Genomic DNA, 12,316 nt, shown 5'->3' on the forward strand with positions numbered 1-12,316 from the left:
TGGGCTTATAATGGGCCTGATGATACTACATCCTTAGAAACCACATTAGTTTAAATCAGATCTGACAACTGCAGTGGTTCATACCCTTAAAGATTAAAGGCCCGTTGAAAACCCATTAAGTATTTCACATCATATTCTGGGCCAGATGAACAATCTGACAGCTATACAAGTCCATTCCCTTATCCAAAGGCCCGTTAAAAGCCCACGTAAAATGAATGTGTCAGATCCTTCCTTGCTCGATTCAACGCGTCCGAGTCTCAGACACTCCCCGGCGAGATGGAGGAATACCCGGAAGAGCTCAGGACGCCACCGGTAAGTCTGGTGGCTCTCTTCGGATACGCGGAGCTACACGCGTCCATTACTAAGTATCTCCACTCCCAGCAGCCTCCCATCAACGCTCTGGCCTTCCCCGACTTCTCTCAAATCTCTCTCCTCCTTGCTCATGATGATCAGATCAGCCGAACCTCCTCCTTCAGAGATCCTCTCAGCGTCTCCGATTCTGCTTCTCCCATTCCTTCCAGATGCGGCGGTATTTTGAAACGGGACTGGTTGCTTAAGCATCGCACCAAGGTCCCTGCACTTGTCGCCGCCTTCTTTCCCTCACATCACATCTTCGGCGATCCAACTCAATGGCTACAGGTCTGCTCCGATCTCGACAGCCTCAAGTATTTCCTCATCTCCCTTTATATTTGTTTCCTTGTTTCCCCTCCTTTGTTTCAAACCCTCAAATTAACACTGCGATCTCAATTGCTTGCTAGATCCGTAATCCGTCCCAAAAACATCAAACTGGTGGTTGTCGTGGTCCAGTCTTCTCCCCACGGTAGCGCATTTTATCCGATTATTCTTTTCATTTTCCTCTCGGAACTACTGGTGACTTACTCCTTCCCGACTTGTTTTTAGAGGACATTAGCGACGATCGTCTGGTGGCATTGCGAAAGCGGGCAGAATTAGATTCTAAGTACGTGCTCTTCTTCAATTCCAGCATAGTCTCTGAACTCACGCTCTCTCTCTCCAGGTATGTTTCTCTCCTCTTTTACTTTGCACCTAGAACAAGAGGCTTTTCCTTCAATGCATCTCAACACGGTATGTTTGCAGACTCGCTTCTGCTTTTGCAGAGTTGGCACTTTCTTATTACAGAGAAGAAGGACGGAGAATCAAAAGCCGAATTGAGAAAAGGAGTTCCAATTCTCTTGATTTGAATGTTCGCTACTGTTTTAAAGTAAGCTTTTCTCGTTACCTCTGCTAAGTCTAATCATTTTGTTCCAAAGTATCTGGGAAAAGGAAGGCTCATTCATGCCATGACTGCTAGGTCGCTGTATATGCAGAGTTTCGTAGAGATTGGGGTGAAGCACTGAAGTTTTATGAAGACGCATACCATTCCTTGCACGAGGTCTTTATTATCTCTAAGTATTTTGTTTTTTCCCAACCCATCTGTCACGCTAATATGTATTCTGCTTCTAGTCAAGAAGTTCCTTTTGATGCATATATGGTCATTGCTTTCTTATTATTACATATCTTTGCCTGCGGTTTCCACACATTCAATTTCGACGAGCAATTTTGTTTATGCAAACAGATGATCGGGACATCGACTAGGTTGCCTGCAATACAACGCTTGGTCGAGATCAAAATCATAGCTGAGCAATTGCATTTCAAGATATCAACGCTTTTGTTGCATGGTGGAAAACTCATAGAAGCAGTGACATGGTTTCATCAACATAAAACATCATATGAAAAGGTTGTCGGATCCACAGAATTTATTTTTCTCCATTGGGACTGGATGAGTAGGCAGTTTCTTGTCTTTGCTGAGTTGCTGGAGACAAGCTCAGCAACTGGTCAGAGCTTAACATCCTCAAACCAAGGAACTGCGGAAATATCTTTGACTGAGTTTGAGTTTTACCCTGCCTATTATTATCAGGTCAGTCAATTCTGCTCTATGTAACACATAGTCGGAACATATCTAAACTTGGTGGTGCATTTTGTGTTAAATCTTTTCTGTGTCTTTTACCATTTAGTTAAAAACAATACTACATAAACTTAAACACCTACCTCTAAGCAAATGCTGGATTTTTCGTCCTCTTTCTCATAAATTTCTGAGCTGTCTGTTCCTAGGTACAGTATGTTGAAAATATAATATGTTCTTATCCACTGGGAAATTTTCGTTTTACACGCAGTTGGCTGCTCATTACTTGAAGGATAAGAAATCTGCCCTGGAACTGTTGTTGTCAATGTCTGAAATAGCTCAAGAGATTGATAGCAGCTCTGCATCTATTACTCCTTCAGTCTATGTGGGTCAGTTCGCTCAGTTGCTTGAGAAGGGAGAAGCTATTACACTTCACTCGTAAGTTGTTCATAATTCATCCCACAAATCTATGTAAAAGAAAACTAATTATGCTACCACCATCTCTAATAGTATGAATTCTAATGTATTTGCAGTATAACGGATGAAGAGTACACACGGTATACAATTTCAGAAGCAAAGAGAGTTCAGGATTCCCTTCAAATTATTGCTTGGCTGAAGAGATCTTATGAATCATTTACCAACCTTAAAGCCCAGAGGATGGCTGCTCTTTGTGCCTTTGAAGTAGCCCGGGAGTACTTTGATTTGGCTGATCCCAACAACGCAAAATTCTTTTTCGATATTGCTGCAAACTTGTACAGACAAGAAGGTTGGGTAACTTTGCTCTGGGAGGTGTTGGGTTACCTGCGAGAGTGTTCGAGAAACCTTGATGCTTTGAAAGATTTTGTAGAGTTTTCACTTGAAATGGTTGCCCTGCCTGTAACATCTTATGAGAATTCTGGGAACTTAAGAAACAAAAATTATGGTCCTGGAGGTCCTGCAACAATTTCAGGAAGAGAAAGTATACATCAAGAAGTTTTTACTCTTGTTTGTCGTGAAGCCGAGCTGTTATCATCTACCGAAGGAAGTGGGTTCAAATTAGCCACTGATAGCCCTCTTCATCTCGAGATTGATCTTGTCAGTCCTCTGAGACCTGTTCTCCTAGCTTCAGTTGCTTTTCACGATCAAATGATCAAGCCTCACGCTTTGTGCTCTTTTACGTTGTCACTACTTTCTCATTTACCTCTTCCAGTTGAAATAGATCATCTAGAAGTTCAGTTTAATCAATCTACATGCAACTTTGTCATCAGAAATTCCCAGAGGCCTCTGTGGGCTTCGGCGTCTAACACTGTGAAAAGTGGTAGCCAAGTGGAGAATGCGCCATTGCTGGTGCTTGTGCCGAATAATTGGTTAAGGTTGACATATGCAATCAAGTCTGGTTAGTGTGATTTAATTATAAGGGTGTTGTTTGTATCTAACACACTTTGCACGTATTGCAGTTATTCATTGAAATTCAAACCTGTTTTGGACGTTTTCGTATTCTCAGTTACCAATTAGCAAAACTGAAGCTTCAGAACTTGTATCTATCTTATGAAAGCAAAAGGGAAGTTGTTTTCTTGGCTGCCTAACTTTTCACACATTTCTTTGTTTCATCTGCAGAGCAAAGCGGCAAGCTTGAGTGTCTTTCAGTTCTTGCAAAATTGGGGCCTCTTTTCACAATCTGTTCAAGAGCCGAGAGTCCTGCTGCAATGGAGGATTTACCTGTCTGGAAGCATGAAAATCGTGTTGAATCTCTGCCAACAAAGGACCCAGTTCTTGCAGTATTTGGCCAGAAAGCTACTCAAGTTGATGAACCCGAACCACAGGTGGACGTCAGTCTAGGTGCTTCTGGTCCTGCCCTAGTTGGAGAAGATTTTGCGATGCCAATCGTGGTAACTTCAAAGGGTCATGCCGTATACAGTGGTGAATTGAAGATTAATCTAGTTGATGTGGGTGGTGGTGGTTTGTTTAGCCCAAGAGAAGCAGAACCGTTTTCTCTAGAAAGCCATCATGTTGAAATCTGTGGTATTGATGGGGCAGAGGGCAACAATGAATCCGAGTCTGAAACAGGGAGCATAAAGAAAATTCAGCAATCTTTTGGGCTGGTTTCTGTTCCATACCTGAAGGAAGGAGAATCATGGTCGTGCAAACTGGAAATCAAGTGGCATAGACCCAAGCCTGTGATGCTTTTTGTGTCATTGGGTTACTTGCCACATGGCAGTGAAGCCAATACCCAAAAAGTTCACATACACAAGAGCTTGCAGATTGAAGGGAAGATGCCTCTTTTAATAAGCAATCGTTTTATGTTGCCATATAGAAGGGATCACCTATTGCTCAATAGGATAAAGCCAGCCCCTGATTCTGAAGACGTGTCTTCTCTGCCGCTGAACGAAAAAAGTGTGTTAGTTGTCAGTGCCAAAAATTGCTCAGAAATAGCGCTGAAACTGGTGTCCATGTCCATTGAATTTGATGATGAACAAGGGGAAACTTCATGTTTGATTCAGCAGGGTGGTGGGTGTGGAGACTCCCCAAGCTCTGCAAATCTTGCGCCAGGGGAAGAGTTCAAAAAGGTTTTCACAGTCATACCAACGACGAGAACTCCAAAGCTTGGTTTGGGATCAATACATTTAAAATGGAGGAGAGAGGGAGGTAACATAACAGAGGCATATGTTTCAACAAAGCACAAACTTCCTGAAGTAAATGTGGAGGCATCACCACTGGTAATGAGTTTGGACTCTCCTCCATATGCCATTCTTGGAGAACCCTTCACTTACGCTGTTAGAATCTGCAACCAGACACAGTTGCTGCAAGAAGCAAAGTTTGGTCTGGCTGATGCACAGAGTTTTGTCCTGTCTGGGTCTCACAGCAATACGGTTTCAGTCCTTCCCAAGTCAGAACACGTCTTAAGTTATAAGCTAGTGCCTCTGACTTGCGGTGAACAGCAACTCCCAAAGATAACTTTGACATCAGCGCGATATGCTGCTGAGTTTCAGCCATCTGCGGTTGCTTCAAGTGTCTTTGTGTTTCCCTCAGCCCCACAAGCCGAGAAAGCCATCTCTACCAGCAAGTAGTGTAACTTCGCATGACTTGGGTTTTCAGATGTCTATGCAGTTTCAGCCATATGTGGTTAAGACAGACATATTGAATCAGTTTGGTAAATTTTGATCCTGAAGTGTCGCCTATGTTGTATTTTCATTTTTCCTTCTGTTGTTGATAATAATGGATATTTTTTGGAGAACCCAAACTAGACACATAGGATTAGGACACAATCTGTTTTGAGATGTGTTTTGTGGCAACTGTTTTTCTTTCAATGCAAAAAGTGTGTGTGTGCTTAAAACGACCATACATGGTCAAGCTAACGCAGATAAAACATTCAATATTTCGTTGTATTGGGCCTTTTGATATTTGGGCTTCAAATTATCACTTGACGTTGGGTTTGCCTTTTCTCACTTGACGACAAATCAGAATTAGCATCTGTTTAGATTGGATCTTGATCACTGGCGGGCGAAGTTGGAGAAGATTGATGGAAAGCCGACCGGGAGTTTTGGTCGTCGGATCCTCTGGCGTCGGCAAGCGCACCCTCCTCTCTCGTACGCGCTTCTCCCTCTCGGATCCGATTCAAAATTTTGTTTTGCTCTAATATGTAATCAATCACAGGATTGCTCTCTGTGGAATTTGAGGATTCATCGGAGTCATCATCTCAAACAGAAGTTCATGGGTACGTCTAGTACTGAAGAATTTCTTACCCTAACAAGTTTCATCGTTTGAACACTTTTTTCTCTCTGTAAAATGTGGGCAGCTGGACGATTAACACTAAGTATTACACTGCGGATGTTTCTGTATGTATATCACATATTTGCGATGAATACTCTCTACCCAATCTCCCTAACTCACATCCACTGGTGGCGTTAGTTATGGTCTTCGACTTGAGTGAGGTTTGACATTGATGATGATGATGATGATACACGCTTCATTCTTCTCACCTTACCATCCCTGCATAACCCTTTTTTACCCGATTCTTTGCAGCTGTCAACCCTTGTTGCTCTTCAAGACTGGGTTTCTCATACTGACATCAACAGTTTTGATATATTGTTGTGCATTGGTAACAAAGTAGATCGTGTCCCTCATCACCTTGCTCATGATGAATATAGACGGCGCCTTTTGAAGGCATCAGACCCCTCTAGAGATCTGTATTCGGACATTGATGACTTTGGGATCTCCGAAACTGAAGGAAGCAGCTTGTTGGGAAGTGAAGATGCATCACTAGATATCAGGGGAGCATGTCTTGAGTGGTGCTCTGAGAATAACATTGAGTTCATTGAGGCTTGTGCCTCTAATCCTGATTTTGACAAGTGTAAGTTCTATCTCCTTCCTTCTGATTATATATTGACTGCAATATGCCCAATGTAATCTGGTTACTCCTTGTATAGCTTCTACTGAACTTGTGAATGAAAAGTGAGTGAAAATGGATGAGCAGAGAATACGCGTATTCGTCTCTCTAGCATTAATGAGGCTCACGGGTTGGTCCTTGTAGGTTTATCAGTCGATGGGGATTCTCAAGGGGTTGAACGTCTATTTGGTGCTCTTTCGGCTCATATGTGGCCTGGGATGATTCTGAAATCTGGTGATAGGATAAATGAACCTGTGTTACCTCAAGGGGAAGGTTAATTGTTTCTTCCACTTTCCTCTCCCATATATGTATGAGTTCCTGAAATGTCCTTTCCCGGTTAGAGTTTCTGTTCGACCAGGAAGTGGTAGACCGAAACTCGACCCAGATAAGAAATCCTGGTGAGGACATTTCATTTCCACTTGGATTCATGTTGATTGGGTCTTATATTTCCTCTCAGAGTTGTCAGAAGAAGAATCTGAATATGAATTGGAGTATGAAGTGCTATCAGCAGGCTCAGGTGATCCATGGGATAATATTGAAGAAAGATGGGTTTCTGCAAGTGAAACGCATTCACATGCCGATGCTGGCGGATCCACTTCACAGGAAAACCTCCATGTAGAAAATAGTATGGTGAAACCGAATAAAGTTGATGAAGAGCTGCTGCCGTCAGGGTCAAGGTTAGAGCTGCAAAATGACACTGACAGAGCAATAGTAACAGATGAAAAACCTTTGGGCACAGAAAATGAAAAATGTTACGAGTTTGAAGATGTGGAACAGTTGATGTCAGAAATAGGAAACATCCGGGACAACTTGCGATTGATGCCTGATTTCCAGAGGAGGGAAATAGCTGCAAATTTAGCGATGAAAATGGCTTCCATGTTTGGAGGTGACACTGATGACGAGGAAGAACCTGAGTGAGTCTGTTTATATCAGATATTGTAAAAGATCAGCGTGAGCTACGGTTTAATCCTTTCTTTATACAATCTTTATCAAAGTCCGTGTCTTGTTTTTTGATAGATTCTGGCAGTAATAGTCAGTTGCACGATGTAATACTTATCTGGGCCGACCTGTTATGTATCGCTTTACTTTTTCTTTAGATACGTAAGAGCTCTAAAATACAGCCTTATACAGAAAACCTAGTTGGTAACACTTGGCGAAGCAATTGTTGGCATACATGTAATAGAAAATAAAGACCGGATGATGGATTTGTTCTGCATTCATTTTGAATATTAGTCAATATCATTAGCAGGAACGTTCTTCACAAAGGAGAATTGGTTTCCAGGACTAATATCTCCAGTATATTCTATCTCTGTGTTCTGATCACCAACCCTGACGAGAGTGTGCCCCTCTATTGGTTCAGGGGATAATGGCTCAGCTTCAAGATCAGACATGCTTTGGTCCTCGAAATTACTCATATAAGAGGCTGTCGAGTGACCAGTGGTCTTGGAGCGGAGTAGAGTGGCTCCAGAGGCGTGAAAGGATGAGGTAGAGGTGCTGACAGTGTCAGAAACACCAAGGGTCTCTGTTGGTGGCTTTCTCGCTTTGCCTTTCTTCTTCTTCACAGTCATGTGCCATTTCTTCAACGCTTTTGCCATTTGCTCATCAAACACAGCTTTCTTCATGTTTGAACCCATCTGCCCACAACAACAACATAAGTTTGTTGCTTAGTTACTACTATATAGCTTCGTAGACACAAATATCTGGAGAGTAAAGGCTGAAATTAGGATAAATGTACCTGAGTAACTAGTGCATACAAAGGAAGTGTGATGTAGCTGCACAAAATCAAAGCTCCAACGCTGCAAATTTATCAAACTTGTTGAGCTAATCGTTCCAAGAGAGATATATCTATTAGTTTATTCACTAGAGAAGAATAAGAATAAATTTTACCCTAGAGAGAGTTTTACGATGACTAGTTTGAAATCCGTGTGAAAGCAAGATTTTAGCCCAAAGGAATACTGCATGCCAAATTAACGAAATGTATCAAGTCATTTGTATCAATAGAAGAGAATATGTACATGGTCCAAAAGGCAAACAACTAGTGTATTGCGCATAGAATATAGAGAGATGTTGTTACCCAGACCCAGAAGAAGTATGTTAGCTGGAAAGCATTCTATACAAAAAGAAGGAGCATTTAGACAGCATGGCACAAAAGTTGAAGACAAGTATATGTAACATGCAATGGTAGTTTTGTTTGGAACTGAAAACAATGCAAGTACCTGAAATAAGGCGAAGTGAAGAAGATGAAGTAGCAACTGAGGGCGATTAAACCAAAAGTACTTATCTGAACCATGCACGAGAGGTATCCCTTGAACAACTGCGTGTCTCTCCGTGATTCCCAGAGCCATTCTTGTTAGGATCGCTTGAAGCTTCGTACTGACAGCTAGAATGATCTGCAAGGGGTTGTAAAAATGAGACATACAAACACAGTATAAGATTCGCTCAAGAGTATAACTTGTCTTACAAGTACAGGTAGGATTGACGCCCAAAACAATGCTTCCCAGCCTAAACAGGAATGGGATTATTTATTCAGTAGAACAATAACCAATGGCTTGGTAAAAGAGCAAGCAAATGCAAAGCTGACTCACCATTAACATTCAGAAGTAGGAAAATTACAAATGATGCCCACAAAAGAGGACTGCACAGTACAGTATCAGCAATGTCAACAAACACCTCTCAACGCAGTACTAGCTCTAGCACTGTTTTGTGCTACGTACCTTATTCCAACTACCACCTTGAAATCGTCTTCCAATGATCTTTTGATATACTTCTGGAAGTCGAACTTTCTTCCTGGAGCTAAATGGGCCTAAAGGAGACTCACCCATAAGCATCACACCATTAGTGGAAGGCAAATACAAGAGAGAATTGAGTTTTGCCTTACAGCGATGAAGCCATGGCGCAGAGTTAAGTAGTCAGTCCTCCCTACAGATCGGAAAAACTGCTGTAGGAAGCACCCCTGTAAATCAGATGGTTGAGAGAGCGAGCAAAAATCAATTTTTAATCAACAAACTTGATGCCACGAGGGCATGCTCAAGAAGAAGTAAATGCATGCTTCTCACAGCATAAAAGAAGAAGGGGATTTTTGTCCAGAAACTGGAATGTTGTCTAACAAAGGACGTCTCATGAGTGAGTCTGAATCTTGATGGATCTATGCATAGAGAGGAGCCACTTTAGTGACCTATAAAACAAAGGTTTAATTTAATGAACAAGAACTCGCCTACCGATTGAAAACTCGTAATCATGAGAACATGTCTCCTGCTCCCACTTTTTCCAGCCACGGATCTGCAGTTACAGAAAATGATGAATAGCTAGGATTACGAAAGTTTGAGATAAGAAAATCAGGGCTTGTCGTACCTTGAGTCTGCCAAGCATCATGGTGATGAAACTGTAGAGGATATGAAAGGCAGCCATGAAGAACAATAGAATGTGTAGCTGGTGCAAACCCGTGGCAGGTATGAGTGGTTCATGACCCTGCGGACAACAAAAAAGTGTTAGAGAGATAGAGCTAGAGCGTAAATTTTTTAGTACAAGGGAAGCTAGAGATGACCTCATCGCAGCGGGAAGAGGTCGTAGCAGCAGCTAGACGTCTGCGGTGGGTCTTGTCTTGGTCATGAGTAGAAGGAGCTGGACAAGGTAACATAGAGGCTGCAGCCTTTTCAGGAATACAAATCTTGAGAATGTACTGCTCTCCGAAGGTGAGCAACAAGGAAATGAATCCTAGAATCATCAGCTCTGCATCCATTTCATATATCTTAGTTTTCTTAACCAAATACGGTAGGAGAAAACAATTCTCTGGTCTTACCCGCCTTTATTTTCTCCAAGGCTTCAAGCAGAGAGTTCTTATGTTTCTCCCACAACCACTGAGAAATAAAATAAAAGTTTAGAGGGCGGAAGTAAAGGAAGAAAGAAAAAAGGGAATTCAGGGCAAACCGTGGCAACTCTGTGAAGAGCCTTCTCGAGGAGGACGGAGACAAGAATGAAGAAGGTACAGACGAGGGCAACGGCCCAGGTGGGAGTTTGGGAGAGTCCTTTCTCTTTGGCGCCGCCTGCAGAGGAAGCTCGGGCAAAGCCGGTAAGCAGCTGAGAGCAGAAGAGCAAAGTGGTCCAACACCAAAAGCATCTTGTGGCCATGGTAGCCAAAAGAAGAAAATCCCTTGGTCCTTGATTACGTACGTGAAACAATGAAGAGGGCAAATAAATGCGGTGTTGACTGAAAGTCCGTTTACTGTGATATGTAATGCATAACAATAAATTATGGGAAGAGAATCAATCGTCAATGTTTGTTTGACACTGGAGGTACTTGAGAACAATCAACCTAATAACACTCCTCCATGTCTCTTTTCGAAACCCAACCCTTACAGTAGTCAACAACAAACTAATGTCACTGTTGTGGCTCTATATATCAAAACTAAATGACAATTTGATCCCCTGTGAGAGATCAGAGGGGTAGAAGAACAGAATCGTCCAACACACTCGTCAGTTTGACTATTTGGTTATGCTTTTATGATTGCTTTCCCCTTTTAGTATTTCCACTTTTAGTTAAATATAACCCAACTTGCAACTTTAGAGATATAGAATGTTATCTTACTCTTGGCCGTTGCTCCACTATCTACCACCTTTATTTATTTTTTCTTTTCTTTATGTACCTACAATTTTTTAAATGCATGGAGGAATCATCACTTTCTCAGCCTGGGATAACTAATATGATTATAACAAAAGGCTCCTCTTTGTCTCTATCAAGTTTCTTCCCTCTTTTTAGTTTCACGTAATCCGATCATGTTGTAAAGTTTCTTTGTAGAAATATATATTTTGACAATGATAAAACTAAATGTATTAGAAATATATCTTCATTTGATCATCTATCGTTGATCATATGAATAATTTGGAAACAAATGGACAATGAGCTAAGCCCATATATAGGCCTCACAATAGCTGCCTCATACATACATACCATGGGCTCTTTTAGGCCTATCTACTTCTTTGTTATATGATCGAAATCAAAAGGTGCCCTTGTGTAGACACGCCATTTCCTAGTCACGCAACTATCTTATCTCCCGGACTTGTTCTACCACAAAACCTGGTCTCATCCTTCTTACCGTTTTCTTGTTTAAACAAATATTTGACTCTCTTACTTTTAATTTATTATAATCATCAGCACACGTAATTCTCCGAGACATACAAGCAAACGACGGTTTCCTCTTCCTCATCTTGGTTTTAATCCCACAAGTTTTTTTTAGCATATCACTTATTTTTTGATTGGATAAATAAATTCGAACAAGATACTGTGGAGTTGTAAAGAGGAAACAGAGGAGATGTGCAGGATGAGATTATTTTCCCCAAATTACAATGCAACTGTTTTCCATGTGTGCATATGTGATATGTGCAGGGTTGGGATCAGTCAACTTAGCAGAGTGGCTTGTGAAAGTCACACATATCACAGTTGACATTTTTTTTATTGATATTTGTAATAAAGTAGAGAGTATGAGCCTATGAGGAGCATTGTGGACTTGGCATAGCAATCAGCTTGGGGGTCAAATTCAAGAGATGTTTTGTATCGTGACTTTATGTTAGGTGATAAAGACAAATAATATTATGATTAAAAGGTCAAGTTTGGCCACTTTGAAAAATGTTAGTTTGTTAGTTGTGACTCATGTGCTCGAATATCCATGGATAGTTTAAATACATCTCTCTAGCTAGAGAAAAAGAAAGCGGAAATAAAGATATAAAAATATTTGGAAAGAAAGATACTGGGAGCAATTTAGCTACAGCATGACGATGAGTCTTACTTTGATTCTGTCAACATTATTAACCTGAGACAATCCCAAAAGTCTTTCGTCCCAATATTGAATCTTCTAATTTTGATATCTATGTGATTTTGCATATGCACTACCTGAGAGACCAACAGTACCTAGAGGCCAACTTGTCCTTTTTATTCACCTTTCTTGCATGACTTTTCCTATGTTGAAAAGTTAGACTCCTCTTTTACACTTCATGTACCCCACTCCTATACGTATTTAATCTAAATATATATACCCACCAATCCTCTCCATCTA

General features: G+C 41.2%; 3 protein-coding genes and 3 long non-coding RNA genes across 7 annotated transcripts; 3 read left to right on the forward strand and 3 right to left on the reverse strand.

The window, feature by feature from the left end:
- Window positions 1-109: 109 nt before the first annotated feature.
- AT5G65950 (trafficking protein particle complex subunit-like protein) lies at window positions 110-5,322 on the forward strand. The gene is made up of 9 exons (NM_125992.6): window positions 110-665; window positions 759-820; window positions 901-1,015; window positions 1,096-1,219; window positions 1,310-1,390; window positions 1,574-1,915; window positions 2,172-2,338; window positions 2,434-3,275; window positions 3,497-5,322. Exons 1-9 carry the CDS (start codon window positions 277-279, stop codon window positions 4,945-4,947), a joined length of 3,573 nt encoding a protein of 1,190 aa, NP_201396.4. The 5' UTR covers window positions 110-276; the 3' UTR covers window positions 4,948-5,322.
- Window positions 5,323-5,334: 12 nt separating this feature from the next.
- Window positions 5,335-7,434, forward strand: AT5G65960 (GTP binding protein). The gene is made up of 6 exons (NM_125993.3): window positions 5,335-5,466; window positions 5,534-5,594; window positions 5,676-5,811; window positions 5,903-6,230; window positions 6,411-6,539; window positions 6,724-7,434. The coding sequence occupies exons 1-6, from the start codon at window positions 5,400-5,402 to the stop codon at window positions 7,182-7,184; spliced, it is 1,182 nt and encodes a 393-aa protein (NP_569023.1). The 5' UTR covers window positions 5,335-5,399; the 3' UTR covers window positions 7,185-7,434.
- Window positions 6,692-7,144, reverse strand: AT5G09535. The gene is made up of 2 exons (NR_143218.1): window positions 7,023-7,144; window positions 6,692-6,950 (listed from the first exon to the last, which is right to left on the reverse strand). It is a non-coding gene; the product is annotated as an other RNA (long non-coding RNA).
- MLO10 (Seven transmembrane MLO family protein) lies at window positions 7,415-10,754 on the reverse strand (the record flags this gene model as incomplete). Of its 2 annotated transcripts, NM_125994.2 has the most annotated exons (15): window positions 10,194-10,754; window positions 10,066-10,123; window positions 9,811-9,995; window positions 9,618-9,734; window positions 9,485-9,545; window positions 9,323-9,411; window positions 9,145-9,219; window positions 8,981-9,069; window positions 8,852-8,901; window positions 8,728-8,768; window positions 8,483-8,656; window positions 8,341-8,376; window positions 8,154-8,221; window positions 8,002-8,062; window positions 7,415-7,900 (listed from the first exon to the last, which is right to left on the reverse strand). In NM_125994.2, the coding sequence occupies exons 1-15, from the start codon at window positions 10,392-10,394 to the stop codon at window positions 7,496-7,498; spliced, it is 1,710 nt and encodes a 569-aa protein (NP_201398.1). In that variant the 5' UTR covers window positions 10,395-10,754. The 2 variants fall into 2 exon arrangements, with proteins under 2 accessions (NP_201398.1, NP_001331804.1); NM_001345729.1 differs by having other exon boundaries at window positions 7,869-7,900; window positions 8,341-8,656; window positions 10,194-10,663.
- A 226-nt stretch (window positions 10,755-10,980) lies between these two features.
- On the forward strand, window positions 10,981-11,470 carry AT5G09545. Its single transcript, NR_143219.1, has one exon. It is a non-coding gene; the product is annotated as an other RNA (long non-coding RNA).
- On the reverse strand, window positions 11,338-11,581 carry AT5G09555. Its single transcript, NR_143220.1, has one exon. It is a non-coding gene; the product is annotated as an other RNA (long non-coding RNA).
- Between the last annotated feature and the right edge of the window lie 735 nt (window positions 11,582-12,316).

This window comes from Arabidopsis thaliana, chromosome 5 (genome assembly GCF_000001735.4).
Source record: "Arabidopsis thaliana chromosome 5, partial sequence".
In the NCBI taxonomy this organism is placed as follows: Eukaryota; Viridiplantae; Streptophyta; class Magnoliopsida; order Brassicales; family Brassicaceae; genus Arabidopsis; species Arabidopsis thaliana.

Bases quoted from the DNA above. Each gene is read 5' to 3' on its own strand.
- AT5G65960 (NM_125993.3), top strand. From the start codon at position 5,400: ATGGAAAGCCGACCGGGAGTTTTGGTCGTCGGATCCTCTGGCGTCGGC. The intron at 5,595-5,675 runs GTACGTCTAGTA...AAATGTGGGCAG, and splicing joins TCTCAAACAGAAGTTCATGG to CTGGACGATTAACACTAAGT. The intron at 5,812-5,902 runs GTTTGACATTGA...GATTCTTTGCAG, and splicing joins TGGTCTTCGACTTGAGTGAG to CTGTCAACCCTTGTTGCTCT.
- AT5G65950 (NM_125992.6), top strand. From the start codon at position 277: ATGGAGGAATACCCGGAAGAGCTCAGGACGCCACCGGTAAGTCTGGTG. The intron at 666-758 runs GTATTTCCTCAT...ATTGCTTGCTAG, and splicing joins TCCGATCTCGACAGCCTCAA to ATCCGTAATCCGTCCCAAAA. The intron at 1,016-1,095 runs GTATGTTTCTCT...GTATGTTTGCAG, and splicing joins CTCACGCTCTCTCTCTCCAG to ACTCGCTTCTGCTTTTGCAG.